The sequence below is a fragment of the Sinocyclocheilus grahami genome, unplaced genomic scaffold (assembly GCF_001515645.1).
Source record: "Sinocyclocheilus grahami isolate Dianchi unplaced genomic scaffold, SAMN03320097.WGS_v1.1 scaffold1430.1, whole genome shotgun sequence".
Lineage (NCBI taxonomy): Eukaryota > Metazoa > Chordata > Actinopteri > Cypriniformes > Cyprinidae > Sinocyclocheilus > Sinocyclocheilus grahami.
Window position 1 is genome coordinate 194182 of NW_015506609.1, and position 11824 is coordinate 206005.

Sequence of the window (11824 nt, forward strand, 5' to 3'; positions counted from 1 at the left end):
TTCCTCTCTCAATCAGTAGAAAATATGGTTAACACCCGGTCATGCATGAAAAAAAATACCGTCATGTACCGTGAAACGTATAATTTTGAAAAATACCGTGATATAAATTTTTGGTCATACTGCCCAGCACTAGATCCACCCATATCTCATTGCATGTGATTCAGCACTAGTTACATACAGGTGCATCTCAATAAATTAGAATGTCGTGGAAAAGTTCATTTATTTCAGTAATTCAACTCAAATTGTGAAACTCGTGTATTAAAGTTTTGAGTTGATTAGCTGATTGGCATGTCACCATATTCTAATTTGTTGAGATAGTGAATTGGTGGGTTTTTGTTAAATGTGAGCCAAAATCATCACAATTAAAAGAACCAAAGACTTAAACTACTTTAACTCTTTAACTATTTATTTTTTTAAATAGTATTTCAATATAGCTTATTTTCAGTGAGTTGCCAAGGCAACATTTCTTCAAATCCTTTCATAATTAAAAAAAAATCTAATATCTGTTTTTTTGGTTTTATATTAGTTTTATTACAATTAACAAAAAATGATTTTAATCGTTTTAATTGTAGTTAACAATTAGTAAATATAAATACTGTTAGCAATGCTGTAAATGAGACCAAGATTAGATTTCTTTTTGAATTATTTATTTATTTGTTTATCAGAATGTCTTTTTGAACTAGTGAGAGTAATCCGAGCCACTCACCCACTTCTATGAGCTTGTGCTCTCATCAGGATCTTTGGGCTCAGTGGATGGGTTTATAATGATTGTGGCTCTGATTAGAGAGAAACTGAAATGCAGCTTTGGGGTGATAATTGTGGGTGTAATTTGGTCTTTTTTTGTTGTTAGTAAACCGAGACTGTATGTATTTTGTCAAAGTGTATGGAAATTATGTAGCTGTAGATTAATACATGCAATAAAAATAAAAAGTAACAAAAACAGAAAGCAGATGATAAACTTTATATGACTCCAGAACTACACATTTCCCAGTCTGATCCCCAGCTGTGAGAGCAAATGGGTGGTGTGTGTGTGTTTTCTGTAAGAGGCCCACTCGGAGTTCGCCATCTCTTCCATCTCCAGATGCCTTTTATGAGGCCTTTCACTGATGTCAACAGACTGTATTTATTGTTAGTATTGTAAAAGAGTTTTTTTGTGATCATAAGCAAGTCCTTTTTAAGTACTACTGTGTCAGAAAATACAATATTTCATACCGCCTGCATATTGAGTGTCATTAATAACAACCACTAATAACAGTTGGTTTATGATGGCAGTTTGAGACAAAGGCTGTTAAACCCGCACACTTTTTATGGATGTTTTGTCACATTTCTGCTTTGGTTCTGCTTGTATGACATAAAACACTAAACAAACTGAGTGGGTCTTTTTGCTTTTCAAAAACGGATGTCACTTTTAATTCAATTTTCACTTAATTATTTTCTTTTTCCAACAAAGGCAAGTTGACCAATATTCAATATCCAAGTATTATTCTTCCATTTTTAACACCCCCCATCTCTGTCTCTCTCTGTCAGATCTGAATGACACCTTCAGTGAAGGCAACACTGACACAGTGGGCCGAATTGTTCACTCCATCATGATAAATGAAGGTGAGCTGAATGAATGTGTGGATAAAGATGAGTTTAGGCATCACTAGATTACACACTCATTACACTGAAAGGTCATATGAGCGGTTTGACAGACCCTGGTTAAGATTAGTCCAGGACATAAGGCCTTTCAGAACTGATAACATGTCTTTGTGGGGGGTTTTTTACTGAGGGAAATATGAGGCGTAACCAGTCAGTCACATTGATTGTTATGCAGAATTAATTGTGACCGAGCATGAACAATCCTCAGCTGACCTCAGAGCAGTAAATCATCATGAGGTCACCCCAGACAACATATTCTCTTGGGGAGTTTTTCCCGAGGTTGATTCAATCTCCATTAATTGACTTTCCAGTCATGAGTTTGTTTCTTGTTGATGCCTGTAGAAGGTGTTGTCTGGTTCACTTCAGACTGTGTGACATTGCATCGTAACAACTTCAAAGTGTACAAGAAAAGTTCAGTTGTACATAAAAAGGGAAAACTGATCTGAGAATGAAAAATAGAGAGATAAAAAAGTGGAACTATGGTTTTGGTCAGTTTGAACCGGTTTAGAAAAACATCAATGGTCACTCCATGGTGACACCATGTGATCAACAGCATTTGAAACCGTTTCTTCCCCATTAGTATGACACGAACTGTGGACAGGAAGTGATATTACTGCTGCATGTGTCTTGTGTATTTGTGTGTGCATCTTTCATGACGCTCCATGTCCACTGCTTGGTCATGGTGCATTCCTAGCAACACATTATCGTTTCAGAAACCAACATATTCCTGCATATCTAGTGGATGTTTAATAAGAAGGCATATAGCAGTCAGCATCTTAAAATGGATAAGACGTTCTTCTGTGTAAACGGAAGGAACTGAAAGTTCAGTGAAGAGCTAGTCACTTTCATTGCCAGTGATTGCACAATTCATGTGCCACTGTGCGAAAATGTTAACATTTTAAAGTTGATCGCCTTTTTGAAGGCAATTTAAATTGAAACTAGTTGCATCAGAAGGCAGTCAGCTGCTTTCATTAGTCAGAAGACTTCACTTTGCTTAATGGTTCTGCATCTGAGGCTGCAGACTCTCTGTACTAATTTAAGAAGTCATTTAATGAACACTCTCTCTCTCTCTCTTTCATTTTTTCACCAGCCAACTCCGACGCACTCAAAGCCATGGTTCAGGACAGTATAGAATCGGAGGGGTAAGACCCTGTTTATGTCTTACCTATATTTGTTTTCTGTTCTCTCTGTAATGGTGTCCTGAACTGGCATATTTATTAAAAAAACCTAACAAATTCATTTCCATTATTCATTTATAAATTCACTTTATTATGGTCATAATTCAATATGTAGTCTGTTCAGTTAGAACAAAAAGCCAAGTAGAAGTATTTTCACTAGCTCTCAGCATATTGGATCCTCACTGTATATAAAGAAACTTGTATACAGTAATACAGTAGCATACTTGTAAAACAAGCAGGAATGTTTCATTAGACATGGATGTATTGTTTTGTAAGTCAGTGCCCCATCTCCCCACAAGATGGCAATGTCACTTCTTAAATAACGGCAGCAGCACAAGAGGGCAGACAGAGTAGCATTGAGGCATAAAGGTGGTTCTGTCTGTCTCATATGACACATCGTGGGGGAAATCACCATGAAGCACAAAAGCATCAATCACTGACACTGCTGCAAGCCAGAATTAGCCAGGAAGACTTTCAAAACCACATATACAGAGAAGTCACAGAATATGAGTCTGGGTGGGGCATTGGTCTCACCTTAAGATGCATGTAAATGTCATTGTGCTCCATTTGATCAGCATTATGACATCAGTTTATAGAAGGTGAAAGTTAATTGCCTAGTACTGAAAATGTATGCTGTGACATCAAGGTTAAGGTCATTTTTAATCTTTTCAAGGGATCTTCACTTTTTTTTTTTTTTTTTATCTCAAATTGCTCATATACCTGCACTACACCTTTATTCCTATAACATTTCATAATACATGAGTGAATGTTTATTCATCCTGAAATGGTATATTTTAACTGTTTCATTCATCTTATGCAATTCACAGTCTTATACATCAGTCACTAGATTAAAGGGATAGTTCACTCAAAGTTCTGTCATCATTTACTCCCTCTCATGTCATTACAAATCTGTGAATGACAAATTTTTATTTCCGCAGTGGAACAAAAAGGAGATAAATAAACTGGTTGCTTTCAAGATTCAACTAAAAGGGCCATAAAATCTTAAAAGTGGTCCTAAATGTGTACTTTAAGACTTCTGAACTCATATGATAGCCATTATTCAATGATAATCTTCCCCTCCATTGAGCTTTTAACTCAAGAAAACTGTTGGGACCGGATCAAATCAGTGAGAGAACCTGAATGAATCATTCCGATGAAACCAATTCACGGTATGAAAAAGCACAATGCTGTATTTTAAATATATATATATATATATTTTGTGGTGCCTTTTATCGAAGGATATAGAAGAATTCTTCAAAATGGTTCCTTTTGTGTTCCATGGAAGAAAAGGTTCATATGGGTTTCAATTTAGGGAATTCCTTTAATCCTTCCTTTTCCCCAAATGTCCTCCTTCTACGTTGTGTGTGTGTGTGTGTGTGTGTGTGTGTGTTTCAGTTGGTCTGAGCATTCATGTGAATGATAGATTTGAGTTGAACAATGACGTCACTCTGCTTGACACACTGTATAAGCAGCAGAGTGGATTTGATTCCTACTATTTTGAACACAAGTATGAGACCAAAAAATAGAGACTGAAAAGAGGAGCAGAGCATCGGGAAAGTAAAAGGTTTAGAGCAATCAGATGCTGTGACAGAAGGAGCTCAGGATGGAGTGATTAGGAAGTCAAGAGAAGAAGAGGAAAATAAGGAGTGGTGCTCAGAATGAAGGGTGATTGGGTGTTCTGCAGAGGAGATGTTGTGCTGTCCATTCCCCAGACGATTACTGAGCGCACAGGGCATCCATGGGGAGATGAGTCCGGGGGTGGCGCTTGAGCGGAGGGCTTTGCAAGTTAAATGTCAATTTACATGCTTGCAAAATTTATTTCGTCAGAAGTCAGTGGCTATTTGTAAAAGTTCGAAAGTGAAAAAAGATGCTTTCTGCAGCTAGCAGTGTTGAAAAAGCTGCTTTCAATTATGAGTAGGTAAATGTTTCACTTTATCAAGACCCTCATTCTTTTTGTTCTGTGCATTATCAATACACCGCTGTAAAGTTTTACCCCAAACAGGCTGGATGAATCAGCCTGAATCTCAAATCATTTTGGATCGCTCTGCTCATAGTTTGATGCATTCCTCGAAAAGAACTGACTCAAAAGAATAAATCTTTTGCCAGCTGGGCATTTCATTTCATATTTTAAGCATAGTGATATAGCATTTTGTGTCACTACACTGCTACTTGGTTGAAAAAGTAGCTAGCTACCGAAAATGTTACACTATTTTAAAAGTAACCTCGCTACTGAAAAATGTAGTTCGGCTAGTAACATGTAGTTAACTTGTAGCGAACTCAACACTGGCAGCTAGAAGGTGTAGTTACAACATCTACCAGCAGGGGCTAACGAGACCATGGCACCTAGCAGAACCTTGACCCCCTAATGACTGCTTTAAAGTGACAATACCTTTTTAATTCAATGTTTACACCGTCAATGATCTAACTAACTGATTTCACGTTTTAGTAGTGGCTTCCATTGCAGAACACACCGAATACACTTCTGGTGTTGTGTGTGTTTGCATGTGTGTCTCTTGCTCCTTTGTTCCTCATAGTCCCTCTTGCAGGTGGCAGTTGAAGTATCTGTCCTGCTCTTCCTCTGCCTCTCAAATGAGTCACGCGTGCATATGCACACAGAGCAGAACAACATCCTGCAGTGTAATGAAGACAGATAAGAGAAGGACCACTGCATTTCCCTCTTTTTTTTTAGTTGGCAGAGTGGAAGGACAAAATAAATAGAGGGAGAAGGAGAGAGGAGAAGACAGATAAAGCAGCAGGGGAGAGAGTTGGTCTGTCTTTTAAAGTAACTGCTCCGATTGTGCTGTATTTCAGCTAAAATATAGTACCTTTCAGATACAGAAGCAAAAGCTTTCAGGGTTTGGTGAAAGTGTAGTGTAGTGTTCTCTGTTGTATGTACCGAATTTTGGCAAATGTAACTAGTTCGTCATGCAGTTTCATGCAGTTAAGCTGATATTTTTCTGTTCAATTTCCTACAGTCGTCCTGTGACGCCCACCTCTCCAAACACACCCGCCAGCCCAGAGAGCCCTGCACTGCCAGGGTTGCCACCCAGCGCAGCCAAACACACCTGCAACCACCTGCACACCATCGGAGGGATCGGAGGACATAAGAACATCTGCAACCGCTGCAACCAGAAAAAATGGCCTCTGATGAGACGCCCATCCAGCAAAAAACTGGACAGACGCAGTTACGTAGGAGAGGTCATAGTGCTGTCTGTAGGCAGGTGTGTGCTACGTACAACACTTTATATAGTTATATATATATATATATATATATATATATAGTGAAGTTATATATATAGTGAAGTGACGTGTGGCCAAGTATGGTGACCCATACTCTGAATTTAACCTATCCAAGTGAACACACAGCCATATTGCTGTGGTGCCCTGGAAGCAGTTGGGGGTTCAGTGCCTTGCTCAAGGGTCTCACCTCAGTCATGGTACTGAAGGTGGAAGAGAGCTCTGGTTATTCACTCCCCCCACCGACAATTCCTGCCGGACCTGAGACTCGAACCTGCAACCTTCGGGTTGCAACTCTCTAACCATTAGGCCACGACTGCCTTGTATTGGCTCAAGCTCACAGCATTCGGCGCAAAGCTGTCAATGAGGTTATAGTTGGGCGATAAATTGATATTGATATTTATCTGAAAAAATAGAAAGAAGAAATATAGCCTATATTTAGATGATTAGAGGTGTTTCTAAAAAGTCTGAGTATGTACTACACATACTCAAGCAGGCGTGATGCTCATGGTGCTTTCAGCGCCTGCTGTCTCACTATATGAGGACACTCCACATGAACTTCATCTCTACTGTTTTTATTTAGATAGTTCATGTTACAAGCATTTCATTGTTTTATTTGATAAAACCTATTGCATTATACAATTCAAAAGATCTTCCCAACAAACCCACAAAATAATAGGTTGTTTTTAGAAATTATGACTGAAATATATAACTACTACAATTTTTTTGTATATTAAAATGTACCTTTCAAAGTAATAATAATAACAATAAATAATAATTATATAGTGAATGTAAACATTGTACATTGATTTATTACTATTATTATTAATAAAGTTAAAGGTTTAATTTGATGGTCCCCCATTCTACTGATTATAAGTAACTTTGCAATCAACTTATTTCATGAGACCCTAAATTATAGCTACTCCATGTACTATATATATATATATATATATATGTGTGTGTGTGTGTATGTATGGGCAGATGCGGCTCTCTTTGGGCAGCCAGTTCTGTTGATATCTCCCTGTCTCTATAAGAGTATGATTGCTCAGTCTGTACCTCATCATTTGTCTTCTTAATGTATAGTCTTTCACTGTACTCATCATCTGTTACATCTCTTTCTTTCTCTAGATTCCGGGTGACAAAGTGTGACCCCAAATCGGCCCGGGATAGGCGGACGTTGTTGATCACTGAGCCCAATGGCAGTGTTCCCCCATCACCTGCTAACGCTGACCCCCCTGAACGCATCACAGGCCCAAAGTCACAGGTGACTGGCTTTAGTGTGAAAGAAAACTCTCATTCCTAATGCAGGTTAAGCAAACTCTCCAAAGAGTTTATCAAGGGTTATTTGTATCCTCGTTTTGTGTGTTGTTTGTCTTTAGGATAAAGGAGGCAGTGCAAAGTGACATCTGTAGAGTTCCAGCAGCTTCTCAGGTGACCTTTTAAAAAGATTTTAATCTGGAAGTCACACTTCCAAAGAGGACTAAAGAGAGGGAGAACGCCTCAAACTGTGATGAGAGATGTGATGAGGAAAGAGGAAAAGAGGATGATGGATGCGAACCCTCCTTTCTTTCATGTGAAACGTCAGTTGTGGAAAGGCAGCAGAAGCCATTTTATATAAATTAACCTGTCACCATGCCAACCCACCTTTCTTAAACACCCTTGTGTCATTATCAGTGGCGGATGGCGTCATTTGTGGCTATGAGCGTGTCAATGTTTAATCCAAGCTGGCGTTGTGGTCGGAGATCTTCGCCATGTGCCTCTTTGGGCTACTTCCAGGAAGTGGGAAGTATTGTTCAGGGGTTTTTTTTCTCTTTTTCATTGCAAGCTGTGATAAACAGAAAAACAGAGCCATGAAATTTCTCACTGGTTACAATCCAGACTAAACGTTTTTTTCTTAACCTGTTGCCATCTTAAATGGACTTGGCTTGATCTCTTCACTATATGCACCTTTTCACCTTTTTTTTAATAAATTAAATTATGTTTTGAAAACATTTTTCTGTAAACCAGTGAAATTGCATATTTAATAGATTAATTTATCAACCTAGCACACCTTAACCAACTGGAAGTTTGCCTGGTGATGTCTGGTGTGGGACAGAGCATTGCGATTCAGTTCACCAGTCTGCCGAACACTCAACAGTTTCAAAATGTTAAACATTCTTAGTTTCATGATTCTGTATAGCTTGCATGTGTCCACAGAGTTCAGAGGCTCTATCAAGTCTATAGCTCATTTAGTGATATAATGTCAAGTGTACACAAATAGATAAGACTATATCCTTCACTATACTTAATATTATTGTTATCTTTGAAAAAAAACAACAATCTATGGTACCACAAAAAAGGTAAAAGTGTCTTTGCTTTAGTGCCAAACATAGGCAAAGAGGACCAAAATATAGGACTTTTAATAATCCTGAGTATTTTAACCAAAACTCCAATAAATATACAGACTTTTAAAAATGTATTTTGCCTTTAATTAGCATTGTCATTATTGTGCCACTGATTTTGTTTTGCCTGTTTTTTTGCTCAAACACCATACAGGTAGACTTCAAAATATCTATAGGCTTTCTAGCTCATTGCACATGAGCTTGAAGTGCTGGAACGAATAGTTTAAATAAATGTTGCTCAGACTTCCTGTTCAAATTTTAGTTAAAGGTAATCATACTGAAATGATATTAACCTTAGTCTATAGCTCATTTAGTGATATAATGTCAAGTGTACACAAATAGATAAGACTATATCCTTCACTATACTTAATATTATTGTATCTTTGAAAAAAAAACAACAATCTATGGTACCACAAAAAAGGTAAAAGTGTCTTTGCTTTAGTGCCAAACATAGGCAAAGAGGACCAAAATATAGGACTTTTAATAATCCTGAGTATTTTAACCAAAACTCCAATAAATATACAGACTTTTAAAAATGTATTTTGCCTTTAATTAGCATTGTCATTATTGTGCCACTGATTTTGTTTTGCCTGTTTTTTTGCTCAAACACCATACAGGTAGATTTCAAAATATCTATAGGCTTTCTAGCTCATTGCACATGAGCTTGAAGTGCTGGAACGAATAGTTTAAATAAATGTTGCTCATAGACTTCCTGTTCAAATTTTAGTTAAAGGTAATCATACTGAAATGATATTAACCTTATTTATCTTAATGTGTCACTTCAAGTACTGTAACTTCTGAAATCGACAAGAATTAAAGAAACATGAAGATGTGTAAACCGAAGAATTATTTAAAGAAAATGAGTGAGAATGTGCTGTTATATTTTACTGAAGGTTTTGTACCCAGTATTTATACATTAAAAGGTTAAACACACCTTGGACTGGTTGTTTTGATTCTGCTGTACCCACAAGCTTCGATCACGACACACTTTCACACACTGTGTACTTGCACATTTGCTACACTGAATGCTCTGAGGTCAGTGTAGCTCAAAGATAATGACTTTAACTTCTCTATGTCCTTCCAACGTTCTCAGCACGACAAACTCTCAGAGCCTTCATTCATAGTGAGGTGCAAGAGGTTCTTGGATCTGTAATACGTTTTATAGAGCTGGACTGTGGCTAAAGATCAGTAAGTGTCTGTTAATAGGTGACTGGTGCAGCACTAATGACCTTCAGGTCTGTAGCTTTTCCAAAACTCAAAACGCTGAAGGCCTATCTTTCCCATCTCTCCGTGACTGCTGCCTACTTACTCGTGACCTACTGGAAAGTATGTGACCTTGTGCATTATATACATTTTTTTTGTGTGTGCGAGTCGAGGACTATTTTTGTACTTTATGCATCAGGATATTTCTAGGAAGAAGGAATCATTAAGCAACAACAATGTGCAGTACCTATGAGTCTGGAGCTTATAAATGGTTAACGCTGTGGAGTATTATTAGTCTGCATATGTTTTTGGATTTGTGAATCATTAACTCAAGCCCACACAGACTTTAAAGAGATGTAAATGCTCAGCCACGCAGCAGATTTATTCAGGTCGTTTCATGTTGTCTGTGCTGTATGTAGAAACAGCTGGACCTTTGGTGTTGATCATTTGTGTTTGGCTATAAAGGAAACTGAATTCAGGTTTTTAGTTATTGCACAAATGGTGTATTTAACTTGTAGTACTTGATATCGTTTCTATTTTTCTATACTGGCTATAATTTATATAGTCTCAGTGATTTTTTAAGAAATCAATATTTTTATTCAGCAAGGATGCACTGAATTGAGCAAAAGCGATGCTAAATATATTTAGTGTCACAAAACGGAATTTAATTTCAAATAAATGCTGTTCTTTTGAACTTTCTGTTCATCATGCATGACTATGTCCACACAAAGGTTTGTTCAACTGTTTTCAACATTGATAAGAAATGTTTCTTGAGCATCAAATCGGCATTATTCAAATGATTTCGGAAGGATTGTGTGACTATTCTGAAGACTAGAATAATGGCTTCGTTATCACCGGAATAAAATACATTTTGAAGTATATTAAAATAGAAAATAAATATTTTGAATAATTTCACAATATCCCTGTTGTATTTGATCAAATAATTGCAACATTGTTGCATATAAGAGACTTCTTTCAAAAGAACTGTAAAAATCTTAACAACCCTAAACTTTTGAACCGCAGTGTACAATTAAATTTTTGAGACACTTGTAAAGCCCTCTTGTAAATAAAAATAATTTGGAATTTTAATAACCACATTTGCATTTTTGGCTTCTATTGTCTATGACTAAACAACACAAGTCCAGGCTCTATAGACGCCAGATACCCAAATGATATGACTTGCTCTTACTCGTCAAACCAGATCCGATTCTCTTTTATCCAAAACACTGGTATCAGAATGGCCTCTTGTACTGTTAAAAGCAACCTTTACTTTTAGCGATCAAAGCATCAATTTAACTTAGATTGAATACAAATTTGACAAGCAAATCATTAAAGAAATGTTTTTGCTGTATCAAAACAACTGACTACGAAAGAGAAAAGACAACAAGACGGAGTTTGAAACGGACTACAGGACGAAAATCTTTTGAAACAGTTCATAATACAAGCCATTTAATGGTTGCATATGATGTTATACCCAGTCAAATGTGGCTTATTTTCACCCTCACACTCATTAAAAGTATCATCCATAATATAAAATGGTACATAACATCTGTATCTTAATCATGTTTAAGTATTTTGTCATGAGACATTTTCAGAATTGTACAAACCTCACAATTCCCAATATCTGAGATACCCAAATGATATGACTTGCTCTTACTCGTCAAACCAGATCCGATTCTCTTTTATCCAAAACACTGGTATCAGTATGGCCTCTTGTACTGTTAAAAGCAACCTTTACTTTTAGCGATCAAAGCATCAATTTAACTTAGATTGAATACAAATTTGACAAGCAAATCATTAAAGAAATGTTTTTGCTGTATCAAAACAACTGACTACGAAAGAGAAAAGACAAGACGGAGTTTGAAACGGACTACAGGACGAAAATCTTTTGAAACGGTTCATAATACAAGCCATTTAATGGTTGCATATGATGTTATACCCAGTCAAATGTGGCTTATTTTCACCCTCACACTCATTAAAAGTATCATCCATAATATAAAATGGTGCATAACATCTGTATCTTAATCATGTTTAAGTATTTTGTCGTGAGACATTTTCAGAATTGTACAAACCTCACAATTCCCAATATCTGATCTCTCTGGGTTTCAGCACAATATAGCAGTCATACACTTCAGGACATGTCTTACTGGCCAGTGAGGGCTGGAGGGAGATATCATTAGGTTA

General features: G+C 37.0%; 1 protein-coding gene across 1 annotated transcript in view; it reads left to right on the forward strand.

Annotated features, from left to right (window-relative positions):
• The window catches only part of LOC107570240 (RELT-like protein 1), a 22953-nt gene extending 14991 nt beyond the window's left edge, over positions 1 to 7962 (forward strand). The window contains exons 3-7 of the mRNA XM_016256450.1: positions 1528 to 1602; positions 2732 to 2783; positions 5795 to 6040; positions 7185 to 7320; positions 7436 to 7962. Coding sequence (XP_016111936.1) covers positions 1528 to 1602; positions 2732 to 2783; positions 5795 to 6040; positions 7185 to 7320; positions 7436 to 7459 — 533 coding nt within the window. The 3' untranslated portion in view covers positions 7460 to 7962. The remainder of the gene's footprint in view (positions 1 to 1527; positions 1603 to 2731; positions 2784 to 5794; positions 6041 to 7184; positions 7321 to 7435) is intronic.
• Positions 7963 to 11824: the final 3862 nt, after the last annotated feature.